General features: G+C 40.9%; 2 protein-coding genes across 9 annotated transcripts in view; one reads left to right on the top strand and one right to left on the bottom strand.

Moving 5' to 3' along the window:
* Nucleotides 1-3478: 3478 nt before the first annotated feature.
* Nucleotides 3479-17224, top strand: RSPH6A (radial spoke head 6 homolog A). The gene is made up of 7 exons (XM_063433316.1): nucleotides 3479-3610; nucleotides 8318-8549; nucleotides 8952-9407; nucleotides 9779-10066; nucleotides 15778-15922; nucleotides 16230-16347; nucleotides 16916-17224. Exons 1-7 carry the CDS (start codon nucleotides 3510-3512, stop codon nucleotides 17157-17159), a joined length of 1584 nt encoding a protein of 527 aa, XP_063289386.1. The 5' UTR covers nucleotides 3479-3509; the 3' UTR covers nucleotides 17160-17224.
* Nucleotides 17225-19271: 2047 nt separating this feature from the next.
* Nucleotides 19272-26857, bottom strand: part of DMPK (DM1 protein kinase) — a 33475-nt gene continuing 25889 nt past the window's right edge. For 2 of the 8 annotated variants that reach the window (XM_063431721.1, XM_063431724.1), the window contains 11 exons: nucleotides 25790-25938; nucleotides 25568-25661; nucleotides 25291-25491; nucleotides 24900-25163; nucleotides 24704-24780; nucleotides 23098-23200; nucleotides 22271-22395; nucleotides 21906-22009; nucleotides 21601-21671; nucleotides 21219-21293; nucleotides 19272-20631 (listed from right to left, as the gene is read on the bottom strand). In XM_063431721.1, the coding sequence (XP_063287791.1) occupies nucleotides 20539-20631; nucleotides 21219-21293; nucleotides 21601-21671; nucleotides 21906-22009; nucleotides 22271-22395; nucleotides 23098-23200; nucleotides 24704-24780; nucleotides 24900-25163; nucleotides 25291-25491; nucleotides 25568-25661; nucleotides 25790-25938 (1356 nt within the window). In that variant the 3' untranslated portion in view covers nucleotides 19272-20538. Of the gene's footprint in view, nucleotides 20632-21218; nucleotides 21294-21555; nucleotides 21672-21905; nucleotides 22010-22270; nucleotides 22396-23097; nucleotides 23201-24703; nucleotides 24781-24899; nucleotides 25164-25290; nucleotides 25492-25567; nucleotides 25662-25789; nucleotides 25939-26857 lie in introns of all 8 variants that reach the window. The other 6 variants (XM_063431725.1, XR_010085292.1, XM_063431723.1 and 3 more) reach the window with 6 other exon arrangements.

The raw sequence follows: 26857 nt of genomic DNA, 5'->3' as shown, positions 1-26857 counted from the left end.
CAGCTAGCACCGGACCAATCAACCCCTGCAGTCTGCGGTAACTAATTAGGTGACAGGCAGACATGACATGACTAGATATATGTCGTATTGGTATTGTAACATCAGTGAAGAGTCCAAAGCGCAACAGGCCTAAATAATATATAAAGAGAAGTCTGTCGGATGATGCTTGGCAAAGTCCCTCAGACACAGCCACTCGGTTTGACTTCCTGTAGGAGGGGATTGTCAGCCAGTCTCGGCTCATGTCTATCTCCGCAGGCTTATTTGAAATTCTTTATTTTTGTATTTTCTGTTTTGCATAGTATAATAATAACCATAGGCCTGCTCAGCCCCAATAGCAGTCGCAAGCAAAATGATAACATGCATATTTCCACATATTGTGGCATGTAGGTATGTAGCACAATTTGGAAAGAAGAATAAACAATGAATAAACATTATATATTTAGTAGTGAGCGTTACATGTCGTCTGTGATATTCGTGTAAGAAAGGGTTAAATGCTATGGTGCTTGGTAGGCAGGCTATGAAGCCTACGTTCAGATATCTGAGCATCCTTAGCTGTTTCGACATTTATACAGTGAGCTATGTAGATTAACAGCTGTGCATCTATGTGTGTGCCAGCTAGAAGCTAGTGTGTTGCATGTGGAACCTTGGGTGAATGTGGCTTAGTGCTGGTATTCAAACCTATATACAAATCTTAGCGCAATGATTAGACAGCCTTAAGTCAGATGAGGTCCTGGGACCTCCTAATAGCTTCAGGCGCTATTAGTGTACATAGGTGCTATAGCTTGGTGTTTAAGACAGAGTTCTCATGTGTTAAAGTACAAGGGAATATGGTACCGTGTAGCTATCTAGGACACTAAGTATCTGAGAAAGCAAGCTATGAGTGGTTAGTCCGGGTATAGTCGTAGTCCGGGTGAAAAGTGTCCTCTCCGTCCATTTCCGTGGCCATCAGGTTGGGTTAAGGCTTGTGCTTTGAGGCAATTGGGCAAGTTTTTAGGGGTGAGTGGATTCTTCAGAGGGTGCTTTCGGGTAGGAAGAGGACTTCCTGATCGTTGTGAGGCTCGGTGTAGGTTGAGCACTTGTATGTCCGTCGTCTCTTATACTGAGGTATGTCCCCTCTGTCCTATAGATTATCTTAGTATCGTTAAGTCTGCCTATTAGGTGGTGAACGCCACGTATGGGTCGGGAGTTCGGCTCGTCGGTACAAACGGGACAGATCTCGCCGGGTCCCACGAGTGTTGAGGTGATGTTGCACTCTGCTGGCCTGTCTGTGTGAGGGAGTCCGGCGGTAGGCCCAATGCTTGTAATAGCGGTGTTGCATCGTTCAACTCCCTGATCTGGTGGGAGTCCACTCCCTGCTGTACGGTGAGTACATGGGTCATCTGCCATCGATATTTGAGTTCTCTTTGGCGGAGGAGCATGGTAAGTGGTTGGAGGGATCGCCGCCATGCTAGGGTGCCCCTCGAGAGATCTGGGAAGAAGTGTAGTGTCATCCCTTTGAATTGGAGTGGCGTCTTCTCCCTCAAGGCGTTTTGAACTGTTGTTTTATCTGTTCTGGATTGAAAAGTGAGTATGACATCTCGATTGGCCTCTGAAGGCGCTCTGGGGGATTTGGGTATCCTAAATATGTTAGCGGGGGTGATCTTGTTGGCCTGCGTGAGTGGCAGTATTGTGGCAATAAGGCGAGCAACAGCCTGAGCCAGGTCCGCTTCGGGGATCTTTTCAGTGAACCCCCTTACTTTTATGTTGTCCCTCCGTCCGGCATCCTCTTGCTCCGCCGTGCGGTGGTCATGGAGCTTTTGTTGACGTTGAATGTCGAGTATGGTTTGCCTGATTTCCCCAATATCTCGGGTGGTGTCGGCTGTGTGTTCCAATGCGTTTAAGCGGGTTGTCATCCCTTTTAGGTCCCCCCTGAGTGCAGCGATATCGTTGTGCAGATCTTTGTGGCCGCGTGAGGGCCGCAATTGTCACCGGAGCTGTCTCTGGGTTGGAGCTGGTTAATTGTGGAGGTCTCCCCGCCTTGGTTGCCGGCAGGTATTCATCTCGGGACGGATCTCGTCACCAGCTATAAAATTAAGGAGTTTAAGAGACAATAGCTCTGGGTGGTTCCTGGTTGAGAAGGGGGCTGGGGATTTTATTTCATGAGTTAAGCTTTGTTGCTTACTCTGCAAATTTTGTAGGTTTGACCAATTTCCCTTCAACTAGATCTGTTCAGAGTAAAACCAAGTAATAATCCAATGTTTACTATATGAGAATCCTATAGTTCTAAATAGAAATCAGTCACTGGGTGATACCAAATGAGATGCATTTTAACTGGATTTTCCTTTAGTGAATATGCAAATCGCAGATCCAGTTATTGGACAGAATGTGATTTGTCAAATATTCAGAGCATTTGAAGCAGATGACTTGGAAATGTTGGCTATTTTGGTTTACATCTACAATTAGAAATCCCCTGTGAGGGGATTAAACGGGTCAGTCCATGTATGCTCCATATTACAGACATGGGTGCCCTGGGCATGTCACCCAGACGTGGTCACCCTGGGCGTGTCACCCAGACATGGTCGCCCTGGGCATGTCACTCAGACGTGGTCACCCTGGGCATGTCACCCAGACGTGGGCGCCCTGGGCATGTCACCCAGATGTGGTCGCCCTGGGCATGTCACCCAGATGTGGTCGCCCTGGGCATGTCACTTAGACGTGGTCACCCTGGGCGTGTCACCCAGACGTGGTCGCCCTGGGCGTGTCACCCAGACGTGGGCGCCCTGGGCATGTCACCCAGATGTGGTCGCCCTGGGCATGTCACTCAGACGTGGTCACCCTGGGCATGTCACCCAGACTTGGGCGTCCTGGACGTGTCACCCAGACGTGGTCGCCCTGGGCATGTCACTCAGACGTGGTCACCCTGGGCATGTCACCCAGATGTGGGCGCCCTGGGCATGTCACCCAGACTTGGGCGCCCTGTTCGTGTCACCCAGACGTGGTCGCCCTGGGCATGTCACTCAGACGTGGTCACCCTGGGCATGTCACCCAGACGTGGTCGCCCTGGGCATGTCACTCAGACGTGGTCACCCTGGGCATGTCACCCAGGCATGGGCGCCCTGGGCATGTCACCCAGACGTGGGCGCCCTGGGCATGTCACCCAGACGTGGGCGCCCTGGGCATGTCACCCTCCTCAATGCATGAGTACCAAGGCTGGAGGATGGGCGATATTTTGGTTAAATTGCCTCCCCGGCTCTGTGGACATGCAGTGTGTGTCAGTACTGGAGGTTAGCCAGCCATGCCAGGTATAAATCCTGGTTTCATTAAACCTATATCACCAGGTGTAAACTCTGAGAAGCACTCAGCAGGTTTATGGAGCCTTCCCTCCATTGACTGATCAGAACTACAACTTCCGGCGTGCCTTGCGCGGCAGGGAGATATCACGTGGTGCAAAGCGTTGCTCATCTCTTAGCAACCAGGTCTGATAGCGGTTGCCGGGGTAACGGGCCATACAGAGCCGAGACCTGAGGAAGATGTCGGAGGAGCCGGAGCCCGTGTCCCTGGATCCCAGAGAGCTGCAGATCCGCAATGCTAAGGCTTACCTACTGCAGGCAGACAAATCAGGGCTCAGCCTGTGAGTAAGGGGGTGTAAGCTGGGGGTTAGGGGGATTTAATATATTGGGGGGATATAATATACAGGGGATATAAAATGTGGGGGTATATAATATACAGGGGGTATAATATGTGGGGTATATAATATACAGGGGGTATAATATGTGGGGGATATAATATACAGGGTGGGTATATAATATGTGGGGAGGTATATAATATGAAGGAGGGATATACTATAAAGGGTGGGTATATAATATGTGAGGGCGGGTATATAATATACAGGGGGTATAATATGTGGGGGTATAATATGTGGGGGTATATAATATACAGGGGGTATAATATGTGGGGGTATATAATATACAGAGTGGGTATATAATATGTGCGGGGGGTATATAATATGTGAGGGGGTATATAATATACAGGGTGGGATATAATATACAGATTGGGTATATAATACACAGGGGGATATAATATACAGGATGGGTATATAATACACAGGGGGGATATACTATACAGGGTGGGTATATAATATGTGAGGGGGATATATAATATACAGGGGGGTATATAATATACACAGGGGTATAATATGTGGGGGGATATAATATACAGATTGGGTATATAATACACAGGGGGATATAATATACAGATTGGGTATATAATACACAGGGGGGATATATAATATACAGGGTGGGTATATAATATGTGAGGGGGGTATATAATATACAGGGTGGGTATATAATATGTGAGGGGTATATAATATACAGGGTGGGATATAATATACAGATTGGGTATATAATATACAGGGTGGGTATATAATATACAGGGTGGGTATATAATACACAGGGGGATATACTAAACAGGGTGGTTATATAATACACAGGGGGATATACTATACAGGGTGGGTATATAATATACAGGGGGTATAAAATGTGGGGGTATATAATATACAGGGGGTATAATATGTGAGGGTATATAATATACAGGGGGGTATAATATGTGGGGGATATAATATACAGGGTGGGTATATAATATGTGGGGAGGGATATAATATGAAGGAGGGATATAATATACAGGGTGGGTATGTAATACACAGGGGGGATATACTATACAGGGTGGGTATATAATATGTGAGGGGGGATATATAATATACAGGGTGGGTATATAATATACACAGGGGTATAATATGTGGGGGGATATAATATACAGATTGGGTATATAATACACAGGGGGATATAATATACAGATTGGGTATATAATACACAGGGGGATATATAATATACAGGGTGGGTATATAATATGTGAGGGGGGTATATAATATACAGGGTGGGTATATAATATGTGAGGGGTATATAATATACAGGGTGGGATATAATATACAGATTGGGTATATAATATACAGGGTGGGTATATAACACACGGGGGATATACTAAACAGGGTGGTTATATAATACACAGGGGGATATACTATACAGGGTGGGTATATAATATACAGGGGGTATAAAATGTGGGGGTATATAATATACAGGGGGTATAATATGTGAGGGTATATAATATACAGGGGGGTATAATATGTGGGGGATATAATATACAGGGTGGGTATATAATATGTGGGGAGGTATATAATATGAAGGAGGGATATAATATACAGGGTGGGTATGTAATACACAGGGGGGATATAATATACATGGTGGGTATATAATACACAGGGGGTATATAATATGTGGGGGATATATAATATACAGGGGGTATATAATATACAAAGTGGGGATATAATATGTGGGGGGTATATAATATACAGGGTGTATATTATACAGAGACTATATAATATACAGGGTGGGCATATAATATACAGGGGCTATATAATATACAAAGTGGGGATATAATATGTGGGGGGTATATAATATGAAGGGGATATAATATACAGGGTGTATATTATACAGGCACTATATAATATACAGGGTGGGTATATAATACACAGGGGCTATATAATATACAGGGGGGTATATAATATACAGGGTGGATATAATACACAGGGGCTATATAATATACATGGTGGGTATATAATATACAGGGGCTATATAATATATAGGGTGGGTATATAATACACAGAGACTATATAATATACAGGGTGGGCATATAATATACAGGGGCTATATAATATACAAAGTGGGGATATAATATGTGGGGGGTATATGATATGAAGGGGATATAATATACAGGGTGTAGGGGGGCGGGGCCTGACCGCCGAACTGAGCAGACGCTAAGCAGAGCAGCTCCTGCTCATGGAGGCAAATATTGCGGCATAACTGCTCCATAATTACCTATACTCGACATATAAGGCTATCAAGCAATTGGTGACACTAAGGGGCATCCAACGGTACCACTCATGCTGACCCACCAGCGAGAACCCCCCGACCGCACCATGAGGCCTACAAGCAAGGCAGCCACGGGAGAGGCGGCCGCTCTCCCACTGCCCGACAAAGCTGGAAGACTGATTATGGGCCCTTGTCCCCCCCCCTATGGACCGGAGGGGGTTATCCCGGTCCCAGGAGGTCGCCCGCCTGCTCTAAAGCGACGACCACAACTCACTACTCCTGGCATGGCGGAGCACTCACATGGGCCTCCTGCAGAAGCGCAGCCACGCGCTACACACGACAGTATCGACGCCATCTTCGCAGCCTTTTGGCTCCGTCTGGAGCTGAGACTAAGAGGCTCTCCCCTGCCCACACAAAACCGTTCACCTACCAACAGTACAGAGGACCTCTCAGCCCGGCAGGTGCCCGTTACAGCACAAACGCAACGAGATACTCTGGCTGGGCCGTTCCTGGGCAGGAGTACTGAGTGGAGCGGGGAGAAGCGGGGAGCGAGAAGGCCCCCTCAGGGTGCAACTACCACGTCAAAGCAAGAACCAGCATACACTGGCCCGCCTGGGTTGAGAGCCCACAGGGATGCACATTCCCGGCATCATCCACATAAGCGGAGGTTCCGACGCCGCAGGCGGCGTAGAAACACCAGGAGCTCCTGCAATCCCCGACATGGGAAGGATCCGGACTCCAGTACGAGCTACCGAATCCGTGGAGCCAAGATGCGCGCTCTCTGCAGAGCCTGGGGCTGGAGGGACGCTGATCTCTACCCCTGCCTTCTACCGCCCCACAACGGCCTCAACGAGATCCAGAGCACGGGCGTAGGTTGAACACCAGCAGCTCCGGGTGAGGACTTACACGTACCAGCTGCCCACCTACCACCCTGGATACACAATAGGACTTGAGACACTATTATTGCCATTGCTAACAAGTATACTCATTTACTGTCAGATCCTGCAGTTTAAACAGTGTTAGTCCTTTTGCTTTAGTTCTCCCATCTTGTGTAGTGTTAAATTGTCGAGCTATGACATGTTATAACCTTTAGTTTAACCCTGTAACTATCATTTTGACATACCCATTTGCCTGTCTAGCTGACATGTTCGCTTAGAATGTATAATAACCTGAGGCAATGCAGCCGCCACTCGCTTATGCTCACTCTATAACAACACTGTAATTTACCAATTGTTGAACACTTTAGAGCTTCAGGACGAAATTGAATTGTACACTGATTCTCCCTGGACAGCCTAACTAGACAGGCATTGTTCTTGGTTCTACTATGTTTTAGATAAACGATACCAGCTACGTTACATAAACAAAAAAAAAGAAAAATTAGGCATTGAAAACCTGGAAATGTACTATGTGTATTGTTGTACCAACCCTAGAATGTAACTCGCTTAAACGTTTCCTCCGTCTTCTCTTTTGTACCCCATACTATATGCCTTAATAAAAATCAGATTGACAAAAAAAATATACAGGGTGTATATTATACAGGCACTATATAATATACAGGGTGGGTATATAATACACAGGGGCTATATAATATACAGGGGGGTATATAATATACAGGGTGGATATAATACACAGGGGCTATATAATATACATGGTGGGTATATAATATACAGGGGCTATATAATATACAGGGTGGGTATATAATACACATGGTTGGTGGGTATATAATATACAGGGTAAGTATATAATACACGGGTGGGTATATAATACATGGGGTGGGTATATAATACACAGGGTGTGTATGTAATATGCAGGGTGGGTATGTAATACATGGAGTGGGTATATATTATCCTGGGTGGGTAAATACTATTCATGATCGGCATGTAATATACAGTGCAGGTATATAATACACAGGGTGGGTATATATAATATAAAAAGTGGTTATATACTATACAGAATGGGCATGTAATATACAGGATGGTTGTATAATATACAGGGCGGGTATATAATATACAGGGCGGGTATATAATATACAGGATGGGTAAATACTATACAGGATGGGCATGTCATTTTAATTCTGCCATAATTACTTAATTCTCTGAAATCGAAATGTAGTGAATAGCCTGTTAGAGGTTATTTAAAAAGTGACTTTCTGTGTGAATCGCTTTACATTGTTTAAATTTAAATTCCTCGCACTCTGTGTAAATGTCAGGCACCACTCATTCCCACTTGCTCTCCAGAAACAAAACAGCATCAGAATCCTGCATCTCAGTTTAAAAGGTAGTTCAGGCATAATATTATCTTCTTGAGTCTAGTCAATAGGCTGGTAAGATATAATGTTGAGCTGGCCCTAGTAATGAGACAACGTTGCAGACTAGTTATTAATATTCTCTTGTTCCCTGGTGGTATTTTTACAGATATGAGCATCTTTCTGCCCTGCTCTCTCGGATATTATCAGAGCGCCCCCCAAATGCACTGGAGTCACTGGCAGAGTTAAGCTCAGAGCTGCAATGGGCCAGGTTGAATCGCGGGCCCGATGCTCTTCGCACACCAAGGGAGGAACTACAGTCTTACAGCAAGGCCGAAATTCAACGTGCATTATTTACTGGTGGTTCTGGGGAAGGGGAGGAGAACGAGGAAGGAGAAATGGTGAGAACTTAAAAAAACATATAAGAAAATGGCATAGCGAGAGGTATTGTAGGGAGTGGAAGGTTGATTGAAATTGTGAGGTGTATGTTGTTTTTAAAATCTGTAGTAAAATACCTTTGAAGAGGACTGCCAGCTCAGACAGATGAGGAAATCAATACATTTAATAATTTCATATATTTAAATTAGATTATTATTAATTATTCTTGCAATATTAATATATACTTAGTGTGTAAAAATATAATGCAATCAGACATACGTGAATACGCTTACAAACATTTTTTGGATTTATTCTACTTGCTTAAAAAATAGAAAGACGTTTTGTTGGATGTGCTTTGTGTTGGGTGGAGGCACTATGTCCTACTAAATTCCTGTGTCTCATTCTTATTGTCTGCCATTTTGTAGATGGAATCACCCCTTCCAAATCTCCTCGAACTTGCTCACCTTGTTCAGCAAGGAGGGTTAAATTTAGGGAGAGATGAGACCGTACGGATATCAGTTGCTCTGAAACGCCTCGTAGATGCTCATCCTCTTGAACGCTGTCGCTTCTGGGGCAAGATCCTGGGTACCCATGGCAGTTACTTGGTGGCGGAAGTACAGTTCCGGGAGGGGGAGGATGAAGAAGCAGTGGAAGGAGGAGAGGAAGAAGACAAGGTCTTAGAGGAAGAAGAAGAGGAAGAAGATGCAGAAGAAGCAGAGGATCTGCCCCCCAAATCCACCTACCACCCTCCACCAGAGATACCCCGAGAGGAGTATGGAACGGGGGCAAATAAATACATATACTTTGTTTGTTCTGAGGCAGGAGCAGAATGGGTCCGATTACCCCCAGTTACACCAGCTCAAATCATTGCTGCTCGTAAGGTATGAATACCTTTATCTTTAGTCTGTAAAACTAAAAATGTTTAATGGCTACTTCAAAATACACGTTATCAAACCCTTTAGGTGTACACCTAGGTGTTATATGTCTATCTATCATCATCCAAAATATATGGGGGATTCAGGGCCTATCAGTACATCAATACAGAACACATTTTAGACCTATAAAACTAAATATAGCAACAACCATCTCATGGTGTGGTGTTGCATTCTCATTTTATGGTTATAAAATGGTCAGGCCACCAGTACATCAAAGTTCCTTCGCTTTGTTAGGTTCTATACTAAGTTTTGTTACGTTCTATACTAAATGTATATCTAACAGAAGATTAATTCGCCTATCTTTCGTTCTTCATCAGATCAAGCGTCTCTTCACTGGAATTCTTGATGCCCCTGTTGTCACATACCCCCCATTCCTAGGAACAGAAGCCAACCTATTGCGAGCCCAGATTGCCCGAATCTCTGCTGGTACTCATGTCAGCCCCTTGGGTTACTACCAGTTTTCAGAGGAAGAAGGTGAGGAAGAGGAAGAGAGTGGTGCGAAGGACACATGTGAGGAGAATCCAGAATTTGAGGGAGTACCGGTGTCTGAACTTGCAGACAATCTGTCTAACTGGGCACATCACGTTCAGCACATCCTGCCACAGGTGAGAAGTCTGCTACTCTTTAAAAGAAAGAGTTCCATGTTGAAAAAAGTAAAAAATGTATATACTGAGGGCTTGCAGATAGCTCAGTTAGCTTCCTGTAGAACATTTTGTTCCTTAAACAAGTTCATGGGCTTTATTTCCAGATAGGTCATCTTATCCAAGCGAGTACGATCAAGTTGGGTCATTTTAAAGTATAAACAAAAATCAAAAGAGACTAAAGGGACAGGACAACCTGACCTAGAAGTCAAAAGGGGACTAAGTGGGTAAAGTGGGCATAACCCAGATAAATCATTCAGAGAAAGTGAGTTCCTAAAGCAGGTGTATTGAGAGTGAGGACCTAAGTGCCAAAGTCACCCGGATATCAACTTCCCACACGGAAAGTTAACAACTCAATACAGAGGGTAAAAGTTACAAGTATTTTAATCTTTATTTGCATTAGACAGATAATTACACACTAAACATGAAGATTTCAAACGTGAAGAGCCATATATTCCTCCTTTTTAAGTTACTTTCTTTCTGTCACTTGCACTTTTTGCATCACAATTTTATTTGGTTTGACGTTTAGTGTGTAATTATCTGTCTAACGCAAATAAAGATTAAAATACGTTTAACTTTTACCCTCTGTATTGAGTTGTTAACTTTCCATGTGGGTAAATCCGGGTGACTTTGGCACTTATTTTGAAGTATGTCTAGACTCCAAGACATGCTTGAACATGAGAGGAAATTGTAGCATATCTTTGTAAAATACTATAATTATTAAACATTTAAATCGTAGTATATCTTTGTAAAATACTATAATTCTTAAACATTTAAATCGTAGCATATCTTTGTAGAATACTATAATTATTAAACATTTAAATCGTAGTATAACTTTGTAAAATACTATAATTATTAAACATTTAAATCGTAGTATATCTTTGTAAAATACTATAATTCTTAAACATTTAAATCGTAGTATATCTTTGTAAAATACTATAATTCTTAAACATTTAAATCGTAGTATATCTTTGTAAAATACTATAATTATTAAACATTTAAATCGTAGTATATCTTTGTAAAATACTATAATTATTAAACATTTAAATCGTAGTATATCTTTGTAGAATACTATAATTATTAAACATTTAAATCGTAGTATAACTTTGTAAAATACTATAATTAATAAACATTTAAATCGTAGTATATCTTTGTAAAATACTTTAATTATTAAACATTTAAATCGTAGTATATCTTTGTAAAATACTATAATTATTAAAATTTAAATCGTAGTATAACTTTGTAAAATACTATAATTATTAAACATGTAAATCGTAGTATATCTTTGTAAAATACTATAATGAGTATACATTTAAATCGTAGTATATCTTTGTAAAATACTATAATTATTAAACATTTAAATCGTAGTATATCTTTGTAAAATACTATAATTATTAAACATTTAAATCGTAGTATAACTTTGTAAAATACTATAATTATTAAACATTTAAATCGTAGTATATCTTTGTAAAATACTATAATTATTAAACATTTAAATCGTAGTATAACTTTGTAGAATACTATAATTATTAAACATTTAAATCGTAGTATATCTTTGTAAAATACTATAATTATTAAACATTTAAATCGTAGTATATCTTTGTAAAATACTATAATTATTAAACATTTAAATCGTAGTATATCTTTGTAAAATACTATAATTATTAAACATTTAAATCGTAGTATATCTTTGTAAAATACTATAATTATTATACATTTAAATCGTAGTATATCTTTGTAAAATACTATAATTATTAAACATTTAAATCGTAGTATATCTTTGTAAAATACTATAATTATTAAACATTTAAATCGTAGTATATCTTTGTAAAATACTATAATTATTAAACATTTAAATCGTAGTATATCTTTGTAAAATACTATAATTATTAAACATTTAAATCGTAGTATATCTTTGTAAAATACTATAATTATTAAACATTTAAATCGTAGTATATCTTTGTAAAATACTATAATTATTAAACATTTAAATCGTAGTATAACTTTGTAAAATACTACAATTATTAAACATTTAAATCGTAGTATATCTTTGTAAAATACTATAATTATTAAACATTTAAATCGTAGTATATCTTTGTAAAATACTATAATTATTAAACATTTAAATCGTAGTATATCTTTGTAAAATACTATAATTATTAAACATTTAAATCGTAGTATATCTTTGTAAAATACTATAATTATTAAACATTTAAATCGTAGTATATCTTTGTAAAATACTATAATTATTAAACATTTAAATCGTAGTATATCTTTGTAAAATACTATAATTATTAAACATTTAAATCGTAGTATATCTTTGTAAAATACTATAATTATTAAACATTTAAATCGTAGTATATCTTTGTAAAATACTATAATTATTAAACATTTAAATCGTAGTATAACTTTGTAAAATACTATAATTATTAAACATTTAAATGCAATTAATCCCACATTCTGAGCTGTATTCTGAAGACATCAAGTTGCACGAAAATGCCATCTAGATTTTATTTTTTTATTTATTTTTTAAAGTAAACTGATAGATTGTATTGAACATTTATTTTTCTGGTTTTATAGCATACGCAGCAATATAGATATATGCTGAAACTCAATAGGAAATTATACAGAAAAAAACAATCCACACATCCTCACATGGTGGAAAAAATACAGAGACACTTACAGAAAAACACTGATAGGCTGTAAGGATTGGCTGTAGGGTTTAACTGTTGTGATAGGTTATAGGGATTGGCTGTAACACTGATAGGCTGTAGAGTTTAACTGTACTGATAGGTTGTAGGGATTGACAGTAATACTGATAGGCTGTACGGATTGACAGTAACACTGATAGGCTGTACGGATTGACAGTAACACTGATAGGCTGTAGGAATTGGTTGTAACACTGATAGGTTGTAGGAATTGGTTGTAACACTGATAGGTTGTAGGGATTGACTGTAACACTGATAGTCTGTAGAGGTTAACTGTACTGATAGGTTGTAGGAATTGGTTGTAACACTGATAGGTTGTAGGGATTGACAGTGACACTGATAGGCTGTACGGATTGAGTGTAACACTGATAGGTTGTAGGAATTGGTTGTAACACTGATAGGTTGTAGGGATTGACTGTAACACTGATAGTCTGTAGAGGTTAACTGTACTGATAGGTTGTAGGAATTGGTTGTAACACTGATAGGTTGTAGGAATTGGTTGTAACACTGATAGGTTGTAGGGATTGACAGTGACACTGATAGGCTGTACGGATTGAGTGTAACACTGATAGGTTGTAGGGATTGGTTGTAACACTGATAGGTTGTAGGGATTGACTGTAACACTGATAGTCTGTAGAGGTTAACTGTACTGATAGGTTGTAGGGATTGACAGTAACACTGATAGGCTGTACGGATTGAGTGTAACACTGATAGGCTGTACGGATTGAGTGTAACACTGATAGGTTGTAGGGATTGACAGTAACACTGATAGGTTGTAGGGATTGACAGTAACACTGATAGGTTGTAGGGATTGACAGTAACACTGATAGGTTGTAGGGATTGACAGTAGCACTGGTAGGCTGTAGGGATTGACAGTAGCACTGCTAGGTTGTAGGGATTGACAGTAACACTGATAGGCTGTAGGGATTGGCTGTAACACTGATCGGCAGTAGAGATTGACAGCAAATACTGATAGACTATAGGGATTGGCTGTAGATAGGCTGTACGGATTGAGTGTAACACTGCTAGACTGTAATATTGTAAATCGCTGCGGAATCAGTAGGCGCTAATAATAATAATAATAATAATAATAGGGAATGAATGTAGATTAGCTGTAGGGATTAGCTGTAGCAATTATTGGCTGTCGGGATTGGCTGTAGGGATTGCCTGTAACATTGATTGGCTTTAATGATTGGATACCCTACTAACCTCAACATCTGAGGAAAGGGATTTAGGGGTGATTATTTCTGATGACTTAGGTAGGCAGACAATGTAATAGAGCAGCAGGATGAAATGCTAGCAGAATGCTTGGTTGTATAGGGAGAGGTATTAGCAGTAGAAAGAGGGAAGTGCTCATGCCATTGTACAGAACACTGGTGAGACCTCACTTGGAGTATTGTACGCAGTACTGGAGACCGTATCTCCAGAAGGATATTGATACTTTAGAGAGAGTTCAGAGAAAGGCTACTAAACTGGTTCATGGATTGCAGGATAAAACTTACCAGGAAAGGTTAAAAGATCTTAACATGCATAGCTTGGAGGAAAGACGAGACAGGGGGGATATGATAGAAATATTTAAATATATAAAGGGAATCAACACAGTAAAGGAGGAGACTTTATTTAAAAGAAGGAAAACTACCACAACAAGAGGACATAGTCTTAAATTAGAGAGGCAAAGATTTAAAAATAATATCAAGAAGTATTACTTTACTGAGAGGGTAGTGGACACATGGAATAGCCTTTCAGCTTAAGTGGTAGAGATTAACACAGTGAGGGAGTTTAAGCATGCGTGGGATAGGCATGAGGCTCTCCTAGCTATAAGATAAGGCCAGGGACTAATTAAAAGTATTTAGAAAATTGGGCAGACTAGATGGGCCGAATGGTTCTTATCTGCCGTCACATTCTATGTTTCTATACTGATGGGCTGTATGGATTGGCTGTAGCAGTGATAGGCTGTAGGGATTTACTGCAGATATACTGTAGGATTGTAGCTGTGTACCAGGATTCTATCCATGTGGCCTTCATTGTGAATGATCATCCAACCTGGCTAGCCACAATGGCTGGAGTGGGGATTGAGGAAATGAAATGGAGCTGGTTCTAGGAAAGGGTCGGTTGACCTGCAATAATGAGTATAAAATAATATAGGGTGTGGAATATAAAGGAGAGCTTTGTATGAGGTGGGGACTGTGATGGAGGGAGAAAATGAAACTCAATTGAACAAAGTGGCCCATTAGGAAAATGAAAAGGAAAGATTTGGAACAAGGAACAGGTGAACAGGAACAGGCACTCTCAAAGCTTGTGATTTCTGCAGACAATTGGGCACTAAATTATGTTCACTGTCACTGTGTGCACTTTATTTTTTGTGCACTTGGCTCACACTATAGACCCTACAAAGAGAATCTACTCCCCATTTAGTTTTTTGCATCAGACATAGGACCTTGTCATCCTGCATGCCTTCTGCCTTTATAACTGTGTCAGGAGAAAACTCTCAGTCCTTGCCCTCTTGTGAACCCATGATGATAAGATTACACTGCCATGTATCTTTAATCTCTGAGATTGTGCCTCCCTGGATAGATAAGCAGTAATTCACAGCACTCTGGTTAGGTGGAAATTGTTTGAACTTTCATTGTCACCTTAGAAAAAAACACATTACACACAGCAGGGTAATCCCTAAATCCTGGACTGGTAGGGGGTCCTTGAGGACTGGGTTGAGAACCCCTGCCTTAGAAAGTCAATGTCCCTATGTTGCCTTTCTGTGGTGTTAAATGAAGGCCAATTATTTCCACCTTACCGAGTACTAATAATAAAGGATTATCTGGATTATAGCGAGGTTGGCTGTAGGTTATATGCTGCGCCAAGCTAACAATGCTATGCGATCTCTGATATATTACAAATGTCAATTTGGATTGTGCCATTGAGTCCCCAGGTATTGGTGAAGACGGACTGTCATATTGTCTTATTTGTTAGGGCCGGTGTGTCTGGGTGAACACATCTGCAAAATCGGAAGAGCAGGAGGAGGAAGAGGAGGGAGAAGAGGAAGAAAAGGAAGATGAGGAGGAGGCAATGCCTGAAGTGGGTCCTCCTCTGCTCACGCCATTGTCTGAGGATGCAGGTACTAACAGATCTAGCTCATACCTGACCCTGTGTTTCCTGAACGCTGCAGCTAAATGCGTTGGTGATATGTAGCAAAGCTTCAGGAACTGCCATCACAAATAGTGAAATGCAGACCCATTGTAAGCCAGGTGTCTACATTATCTAATGGGACATGTGACCTTTCTTCTAAAACCTCACGTGTGATGATTCATGTTCTCCACGTGCTCATAACACTCATCCTATTTTAATATTCTGCATTTTCAGAGGTTTCTGCTAAAACGCTCAGATTTTGTAATTTGTCATTTCTTTTTGTATTCTGTTTGTAGAAATTGGTCACACCGCTCCGTGGACGGTATCGATCTCCTCTCACCTCATTCCTCAATATGCTCTTGCAGTCCTCCGTTCCAATTTGTGGCCTGGAGCTTACACCATTGCCAGTGCCAAGTAAGATATTAGTCACATTCTCATTCCTTCACAACCAATCAGAATTTTTGCTTGAAAACAAACCACAAACCACCCATTTTCAGTACATGTTCCGCTGCTTGTTGAAGTATAGACCATTCAATTACCTAAGGAGACTTGCAGGTCCAAACCTGGATTATGTGAAACAATGCAGATGTAAGGCTCATGCACATCTAAAGGCAGCGTAAAGAACCACCTTATCAGACTATTGAACAGTGGGTCATACATTTTCATTACAGGAATGAAATAGGAAAAAATGGTGTTCCTATATAAATGTGTCCAGTGTATTAGGGATTACTTATTGGATCTATTTCGGATTGGAGATGCCCCCCCTGTGTAGTTATTATTATTATTAAATTATAGTTGTGTAGTCAATATTATTATTATTAAATGATAGTTGATCTCTCTGTAAATGGTGATGGCTGCTGCCATGTTGCGTATTTAGAGTTCATGAAAAATTATTCAACAACCAACTGGTCTGTACTTACTTATCTTGGTCCTATTTTCACATACATATACCATTTTAACCGTTGGTCTTCCTCTCCTACAGGAAGTTTGAGAATATCTACATTGGCTGGGGGACAAAATACAGTCCGGAGGGGTACAGCCCTCCCGCCCCACCCATACCCCAGGCAGAATATCCCAGCGGGCCAGAGATAAGTGAAACTGCAGACCCTACGGTAGAGGAGGAGCAAGCTCTGAAGGCAGCACAGGAGGAGGCTGCGGCCGCTGCTGAGGAAATAGAGGAAGAAGAAGGGGAAGGTGAAGAGGAAGAAGAGGAGGATGATGATTAAAATACACACCACTGTGTTATAAAAAAAATATTTTTAAATAAAGTTATTCTTGTATCTGTAAGCGACTCTGCTGGCATTGACTGCCTTTTCATGTTCTCAGGGGTGTCTGTGTGGACAGGTTTATCACAGAGGAGAACAATTAGGGGTTTATTCACTGAATGGTTGCTGTTTTTTCAGATTGTTCCCTGAATTTTGTTTGTTCACCTAAGGTCACTGTTTAATGCAGTTACAGTCAACAGGTAACTGTCCAGCTGTTCCAACTCTAACATTCGATGCTGTGTTATCACTTCCTGTCAGTAACTGTCTCTGAATATCACTGGGATTCTGAAACATGGAGTCCGACCCTTTTTATTCAGCTACAAGGCATATCTGCTTCACTAATAGATTCCTCCGTCACAACTCAAAATGGCTTCCAACTGAGATGTTGCTAATAGGCTGATGAAATAATCATGTGAAGATAGAGTGTTACCCATTGGCTATATCCGGGTACCAGCATGGTGATGGGACAGGGAGGGTTGGACTTATTGAAATTGGTTGTTATTTCCAAACATTTTTTCCATTGTTGAACAGAATCGGATCATGGAAGAGTACATGGGGTTCAATAGGCAGTGAGGGTGCGGAGCCCCGTTCCAGTGTGACAATCTAGCTTCCCACCATCTTTGAATTTTACCAGCCACCACAGATAATGAGCACAGCTGAGAATTAAAAAACAATTCAACTAAATCCTTATCCATGCATCACCAATACCCATGTGGCTGTGTACCCAGTGCTATAGGAGCCTTTGAACAGGATCTGGTCAATATTAGTGAATACTTAGTATGAGACTTGCCAGTATACAATGGGACTACCCCAACCAAAGGCTTGAGCTCCAGACTCTCGCTATGGCTATGCCCTTACAGAACCTAACCATCCTGCAAGATTCCCACATCTCAAAAGTGTATCGCTGGCACAGGAAGGGCTCCAGTGTGGATGCCAGGGCTAACAAACATTACCTAATGCAACACCATCAGTATTCTCTAGTGCAGCACACACGGCTAACAAATGAGATTTCAAAAAACAAAACACAGATTTATATAGTAGATATTTATTTTACTCACAAATCTCCATTTCTTTTAAAATATATACAGTCATATATACAATATGCTCATATATACATACAGATCTCAAAAGGACTAAAACAAAAAACAAAATATATTACAATATATTATTATATCTATATATATCTATATATATTTATATATATATATATACATTTATATAGATATTTAGAACACCTATAAAACATAGATATATCCACACATTATTTGACACCTATGTCTGTGTATAAATTACTCATTGTAAACTATTTAGTCACAAACACACACACACACACACACACACACAAACGTATCGAAACGTGAATGCAAAGTGCTTGAGGTTTATATTTGTGAAGGTAACTGCATCTCCATTAATATAATCCCCTCTGCTAATTCTAAGTTGTTTCATACTGAAATATTTTCATGGGAGAGAAATAGATTGTATTTGTTTCTCTCCAAACTACTGCCTCCCATCCCCTCCATACACTGCTTGCAAGCATTCTGTCTCCCTGCCTCTATCACGTGTCTGATCCAAGTCCCATACAGTAAGTCTCTTATACCGCACTTACACCAAGTCACATCTACCCCCCGTCCAATCCTTGTAGCAAGTTCCCAGTCCCGCGATTTAGAACAATCTGTCTGCCCACATCGCTTTTAGCAATCTCACTATCCCCCATTTATAATCTTCTTCCATCCCCCCACTTACAGCAATATCTCTACCTATACAACTTACTACAATCTTCCAGCCAGAGTCACTCACAGCAAACTGTCCCATTTGTGCCTGTGTATATACTGTATGTAATATTCGGGATTTACGTCCACAATATGCCGGTCACCCATAACAAATATATATATTTATTCCCCCTTGTCTAGATAAATTCACAGGAAATACTGTATAGGTGAACATTTAGATTGAACCAACGTGAACACACATGTTCTGTTGTAACTGTAATAGTAGTGGCTGATACAGTCATTGTTATACCTGTAGAATTCCATCTGCCTTGGAAGAAACCTCTAACTAGCTGGTCACACAATATGATGTCATGCAGGGAATCTACCATCATCTTATTAATTCTGCCCCGGAGGCAGTTGCTACTGGCAACCAGATTGATTTGACTTGCCCAACTGAGTTGTCCAGTGTAACATAGATATTTCTGTCTGGTTTGTCGTACCAAAATGGAACACGTCATAAATATACTGATTTCAAAGAGCCAACCCCATGACTGCTCACAGGTTAGGGAAGATGTTTTTAAGACGATGGCTTATGCCCATCTAGTGCTACTGCTAGTTCTGAACATGCCCAGAAAATATCAGACAGTCTTAAGTGGCTTTGTCACTTCTTATTATGTTATACAGATATAATCTTTGGGAAATACGCGTGATGATGATCATGATCTCACTGAAATTCCAACACAATCCAAAAGGTACTACTATATAAAGTAGGGGTTTATGGTAAAATCCGAAAATGACAAAAGGCAGAGCTGGGCCGTCAACTTTTGTCCAATTCCAATGGGATTCAGGCATCATATCGCTCATCGCAATACGTCGTCTATAGAGGCTCCCGCTGTCCAGCCTTCAAACACAAATAAATGAATGCACCCCACACTATCCTTATCCACACCAAACATTAATTCCACACCATACACAACTGTATACATAGGCAGCGTTAATGTTGTAATAGCTTATAGAACATTGTGGGCACTCAGTGCGTATAGGAATACAATTCTCTCGGATTAAAATGCCTGTCCACTTCTCTGACCAAGAAATTGATGTCATTTTCGTTATATTTTGTGTTAGTGAATTCAGTGCAAATTGTAGACATCCTGAGGCTGGGCTGCGATATTAGTAATGGAGTTTGTATTTCGCAGGGTACTCAACGACCTCACGTAGCCCCAGATACTAGACACGGTGCATGAAAAAAGTGATTAGAATTGTATGTGTATCAACCTGTTGCACTACAACTCTCATCAGCCTGTGGCTAGCTGGAGGTGATGAGAGTTTTTATTTTAAACAATGGAGTGTCAGGTTGCTGAAACGTGTTCTTCCTTTCTGTTCTCACCTCATTTTGAAGACACAGAAAGTAAACCTGTGCTGTGGACTGCACTCTTATTAAGCTGGAAAACATGTTGTATTAGTTACGGTTGTTAAGTAAAAGTGCTTTTAAGTGACTTATTTTTGTTAGGGTGCTATATACAGAACTGAAATCTAATCTCAACACTATATACGGACACAAATCACCCTGCGGAGGAGTATCTGCTATCACAATACACAGAGCACACTGAAATGCATCGGTGTCGTGTCCCCTACAACGAACATAGAGGTCGAGGCACACAGTGAGACCCGTTGATGGAACAGAGCAGGAGATAGCCCACCCAGGATGTGTGGGGCTTAGGAATCTGTAGGAGAGAGGAAAACATGTTTACATATGGAGGAAACTCTCCTAACACGACAAACAGACAGTAGGGACTTGGGAATCAGTAGGGTTACTATAAAAACATACAGGGGACCCAGGGAACCCGTCCCTCCCTTGACTGGGGTGTCTAATAGAGAAATGAGTTGGGGGATCTATACTTCTTTCCCAAAGGATTTCTTATGAACATTCAGGGATCCAGAGGTGTCATTCGGCATCTCTGCAGGGTGACTCACCATCACTCAGGGAAACAATAAATCTCACAATTTGTCATGGACCAACTCATTTTATTTCCCAAACATTGCTACCTAAATAGCAAAACATTAGGTCCTTGTTCTTAATTCCTATGCCAAGTAGAATAAACCCAGAAGGGAAGAGGTAGGTTGTGCCAAATCCAGAAGGTACATATGGACCCTGGGAGTTTATCTCTAAAGCATAGCATCTGAATAGCGTTTAGGGGTTGAGGGAAAACTTTCCTGGTTGATTATGGGTGCCTTACAAACACGCAGGGTCCCTGGGAGACTATCCCTCCCAACACATAGTGACACAGTTGGTGACATGCAGGTGACATACCCGTGAGAACAGCAGCATGTGACGGTGTACTGGTGTCACTAAAGGGTGACAATAGGAAGGTATACAGCTATCTAGCTGAGAGAGGAGACAGAAAAAGGTTTGGAGTCAGCCCTAAAGGTGTCAAACTCATTCTCCCTTCTGCAATTCCTAAAATATGTCTTAGGTGACCCCATCAACTCTCTCCCGATGCGCAACCTTCTAGTCCCTCCATCTGGATCTTCAAAACCACTGTCAGCCGCAATCACACTTCAAAAATCTAGAAGCTCTAACACCCACTGGCTGCGCTACGAGTCACCACCCCTTATCCCAGAATCTCTCTGGTACCGGGCAAGTTTACCTGTCTTCACCCCACCACCCAAGCCCATCACTAGACATATCTCACTTGTCTAGTCCTAGAGATAGTTTCATATTTCTGATTGCAGATTTCATGTCTTCGAGGTGAAAAATGAACGTCTGAAAGAAGGTGAACGAGAGATATGAGAGAGACAGAGTGTTAGCGAGAGGCAGAGAGTGTTAGTGAGAGAAAGAGATGGAGCAATATAACGAAGTATAGAGATATGGAGAGAAAAAGGTGACAGAGAGAAGCAATGACAGACAGACAGTGGGAGAAGTGCTCCCATCGCTGGTATAGCAGTGTCGCGGTGCTAGTGAGCTGGTGATGACAAGTCATTGGATGGTCTCACTCACCTCTCTCTTCTTCCACTATGCTAGGTCTCTCCCTCATTTGTTCCTCCATCATGTTAATCTTGCGTTGAAGCTCAGCGTTTAACTGGTCAGCTTCATACAGGCGCCTGTGGTGGTGGGGGGACAGACATACACAACTCACATTATACATGGCCACCTCAAGAAATGTGAATGGTAAGACAGACAGCCAAAGAGTTGGACAGACAGGTAGATGAGTGGAATATAAAGTTTGCTAACTTTATCCGTGTAGTTGACAAGACAGGCAGACAGAAGAACAGGAGAACAAACGAGTACATAACTCAGATGCAGATGAATGCTTTTCATACAGATTTAGGGGAAGGAAGAAGGCAGCCATGGAGGTTGCTCACCGCGCCAAGCTTTGATTGGCTGTTTTTAGGAGGTTGATCTCTGTATTAAGGGTCTCTCGAGTCTCTATTTCATTCTGGAGAGCATTTCGCAGGTCAGTGAGTAGCGTTGAGTCGAGATTCTGGCCCTTTAGGCACATGACAATATAGATGTTAAAAACAAGAAAATCTCTGTCTCTAAATGGAATTATGCTTAGGATTTATTATGAGGATTCAGCTCAGGACATGCCATTTATAATATATAGAAACTATCAGATGTGGATCAGTGACCCTATTTCATCTAGTTGTCTAATTATCATTTGGTAACAGTCACCATAAAGGTCGCCCTCATGTTATTACAGGATCTAGAATTTTAAGATAACTATTAAAAGTATAGTAAGAAAGTCAGGGGACTACCAAAAACGTGTCCGCATCTCCTCTTAGTGTATCTCCACTGAGGGCAAGCGGCACACTATATTATAATTACCGTATATATTATTTATAAAATATTTTACCAGGAAGGATACATTTCTCACAGGATACATTTCTCTCGCTTTCAAGTATGTCCTGAATTTCGGACATATCAGATATTTGCCTTCATCCTTGCGATTGAAAAGCCCTTGGATACTGCAAAGATTCTAATGTAGCATTCTAAATTTACATATATTTTTAAAGTTGAATTAAATCACTGAGCTAGGTTTCCAGTCGAAGCATGAGTTGCTGAGCAAATTCTGAGCCCAAGCAGCTAAATGGATCGCCGTGCCAGAGAATGTATTTGGTGTGATGTGTGTCACCTTTGGAACCCAAGCAACAGATGTGATCATTATTAAAGTGGATGAATATCTCCTCACCAGGCTGTCTCCATGGCTCATATTTTGGGTATCTTGTGTTGGCCTCTTTTTACACTCATACTCGTTCTTCCTGATTCCCCAAACATTCCCTCTATCATCGTCTCTAAAAAAAACAATAATCAGAGTCTGCCATAAATGACCCTTAATGGCATATTGTTAAGAGAATCAAGATTAAGATTAGAAACAAGCTCCCTCTTCACATGGAATTCATGTTGGTCTTTGTTAAGTGGATCCCATTTTTTTAACCCTTTTAAGTAAAACACCCGGGTTCACATTCACAAAATGTGATTAGGATACATATCACTTTCAACTTGACATGTAGACAGAGAACACATGTCCTTCAACCTTTGGATGCTTCTCTTACACAGCCAGTACCCTTACTCTAAACTCGTGCAAGTGATGTCATCTTAAACCAGACGAGAGTCACAAACTCTCAGCCACTACTGTTCCTCAAACGGTGTGCATGATACCACATGCCTGAATGCTTACTAATTTCTCATTCAACCGAACGTGAAAGGCTTTTGAATATGCAATAGAGTCACTTGTGACATCTCTTCACTTGAAAGAAAAACATAATTAAAAAGAACTGCTTGTGTAAGTGACTAGAAGCCATTACGATACATTTTTATTTTATTAATCTTGCAAATAAAAATGTTCAGATAAACTATATATCTCAGGCCAGCCGGTGTGACTCTCTAAATCATTCTGTGATCAGGAGGAATAAACAGATGATACAATGCACATCATCATAAGCAAACTGATGAAGGAGAATTTCTACAATGTAATGGACAAATGGTAACTCCAACATCACAGAATGTCTCTGATTAACCAGGAATGCATCCAGTTTGCTTGAGAAGGTACAAGGAGGAGGTACCTGTTTACATTCATGGTGGGAATTCCCATGAATTAAACCTCTTTGGGAGGATATATCTCAGAAGCAAGGGAGATGTATCCATGTACATCTAGACCTTGATCCCTGGATAGACCTCCGTAATCAAGACAATGAGTGACTAAATGTACAGACTTTCTAGAATCTGTGCTGCGCTTATAAGTAGGTGCTTAGCTAAAAGTTGGAAACTTTAAATTAAAGCTGAGTCAGAAATGTGATATGTGCTAAAGATGCACTATGCATGGCAGCAATTAATGAGACTTCAGATTTCCTGAAAATCTGAACCCCCAAAACTAAAACTTTTTCCACACCGACATAGTAGATTTTATAGCGAAACTTCTCCAGGGTGGTTAGAACCTAAATAGACTGAAATTGTTTAGGAAATGCTGATATTCATGTACCAATGACATAACGTGGGATACAGTACTTTCACTGATAAAAAATGTAAAACAAAACAAAACCATGAATGAAACTAATCTTCAAGCCAATAGCAGGTATTGGTTCTACTCAAGAATGCACACATTGTAATAGACCTTTTACAGTCACATTGGGAGTGGGAATAAAGTAATGAATACAATGATGGGAGAGAGTGAGTTCCTTGTACTATAACTCGTGCAAAGAACAGAACTGGTGCATGTAATGTATCTGCCACAAAAATTTTTTTCCAACCAATGTCAAAACATTTTGAATAAGTTAATAAATATGAGCTCCACTAACCTGTAGGTATAAGAGTAACCAACAAAAGGAAGGTTGACTCCAAGAGGTGAAGTAACTTCAACATCAGAGAGGGTCTCCTGGAATCAGAAAACCAAGACAGTTTCAGAATGTAATAAGCTATCATTTCAATCACACTCTTTGGAGAATGGGTATCCTTGGTGAAATGGCAAACAGAAGTGGACATTAGGGTACTTACTCCTCCACCACTAATCATCTCTGTCAGGTGGTCTTCCACCACATCGAAATTCGAAGTATCTGTGGCACCATCTGATTCAGGGATATAGGGCGGTGAACTGTCTTGAAGTCCCTCCCAGTCAAGCCCAGCAAAGAGAGGGTGATTTTGAAATTCTTGAAGTCCTCCCCTGCCCAGACGTGTGTCACGCTGACAGATGAGGGATGAGATGAAATTTAAAGCTTCTTGTGGTACCTCAGTGGCCAATGGGGGGAATGTAAAGTGCTCCTAAAAAGAGAGAGTGAATGGATCTCCAGCCTTTTCTATATCACTGATGGAAAATATGTTTGAGTTTTATCTGTGATCAACAGATTTCTTCAGACTATCAGGTACCTGTTGTATGTATCACCCTTACTTTATAGTGAATAATCTTGCCATATGTTTCCACAACAGAATCTGCATAGAAAGGTGGGTGACCAAAGAACATCTCGAAGGTGCAGGCCCCAAGCGACCACCAGTCACATTCAACACCATAGGACAACGTATGGTCTTCAACAGCAAGAAGAATCTCTGGGGAAAGGTAGTCTGGGGTCCCCACAGCAACTGAGCAAGAGACCTTTAGGATGGGGAGAAGTCAAAAACGAGACTGGACAAGAAAAAGTGGAGAAGAGACATATGTGGATAGAACATACCGTGCCATCCTCTCGCAGCTTCAGACAGGAACCAAAATCTCCCAGAAGAATGTGACCAGAAATATTTAGTAGCATGTTATCTGGCTTTATATCTCTGATGGCAGAGGGAAAAGAAGAGAAAATGATATGCAACATGGCAGATTAACTAGAGAAACAGCATACTTAACACCAATAATCTTTTCTCTGTATATGAACACCTCCACCAGTTAAAGACCTTCTCACCTGTGTATATAACCCAGAGAATGAACAGAATTGACAGCCATGATCATCTCAGCTATGTAGAAGATTGCCATGTGGGGAGGGAGCCCATCTGGGAATTTACTGAGCAGGGAAAGAAGGTCACCTCCAATGTAGTAATCCATCAGGAGGTACTGAGGAGAGACAGAGAATTAGAGGGTGTAACAAGTCATTATAAATATCAGTACTGTATTAACCTATTGATAATAGACTATTGCTTTTGTTTGGCCTGTTTTACCCTACTGGAGAAAATGCAAGACTGTAGGTTCCGTAGACTGTAGGTTCTCCATGATATTAGCTCCATGGATGGGACACCTGTTAAATTAAGTATTGTGATGAAACTACATATTTGGGGTGTTCATTTATGAATTGCATTCGGGGGACCTTAGTATCGAACACCTTTTCACTCTCCTGGCTTATTTATTTTATCAGTGAACCGATTTCCACAAGGGCCCTGCTATATGGCCGCCATTCGGACACTGGCTCGCCACGTGTTAGAGAAAGTGGCGACCATCTTGTCCCCAGAATACAGACATGGTCGTCGAGTGTCTGGTGCTATAGGCCGGACACTCGACCGCGCAATTCCCCAGGGACTCCTCTGCGTGCATCTTCTCCCTTTTCCCAATTTGCCTGGAGACCGCTATTTGGTGTGGCTGCTCCTAGTACCCAAGTGGACCAACGCTACTACCGAGACTTAAAGCGAGTTCACCTTTTTGGGTCATTTTGGTGCCTTTCGGACAGATCGACCGCGACCACCGAACTTATGGAACTATTGTGGGCATCCGCCTCGTGCGCGGTCGGTCGAACCTTTACCTCGGTGGCGTTTTCGCTGGGTACATGGGATCAGAGTGCTATTTTGCCAGATTGGGTGCTCTAAAACCCAGCTACCCAGTCATATAACATGTGTGGGAGTCCAGACATAGTTATGCTATTATTGCCTATTTTCATGTTTACTGTATTTTTGCCGAGTCATGGTGACTCGGATTTTATGTGGGCGTGTTGTGGGAGTTTCCATGGGCGTGTGTCATGTAACCTTGACCTGCATAAAAGCAA

Source organism: Pelobates fuscus, chromosome 9, assembly GCF_036172605.1.
Source record: "Pelobates fuscus isolate aPelFus1 chromosome 9, aPelFus1.pri, whole genome shotgun sequence".
Classification (NCBI taxonomy): domain Eukaryota; kingdom Metazoa; phylum Chordata; class Amphibia; order Anura; family Pelobatidae; genus Pelobates; species Pelobates fuscus.
The sequence above is the reverse complement of the archived record's forward strand: the minus strand, read 5'-3'. Positions and strand labels throughout refer to the sequence as shown.

Excerpts from the sequence above, each read along its gene's own strand:
- RSPH6A (XM_063433316.1), top strand. The coding sequence starts at position 3,510 with ATGTCGGAGGAGCCGGAGCCCGTGTCCCTGGATCCCAGAGAGCTGCAG. Across the intron at positions 3,611-8,317 it reads GACAAATCAGGGCTCAGCCT|ATATGAGCATCTTTCTGCCC; the intron begins GTGAGTAAGGGG and ends GTATTTTTACAG. Across the intron at positions 8,550-8,951 it reads AGAACGAGGAAGGAGAAATG|ATGGAATCACCCCTTCCAAA; the intron begins GTGAGAACTTAA and ends GCCATTTTGTAG.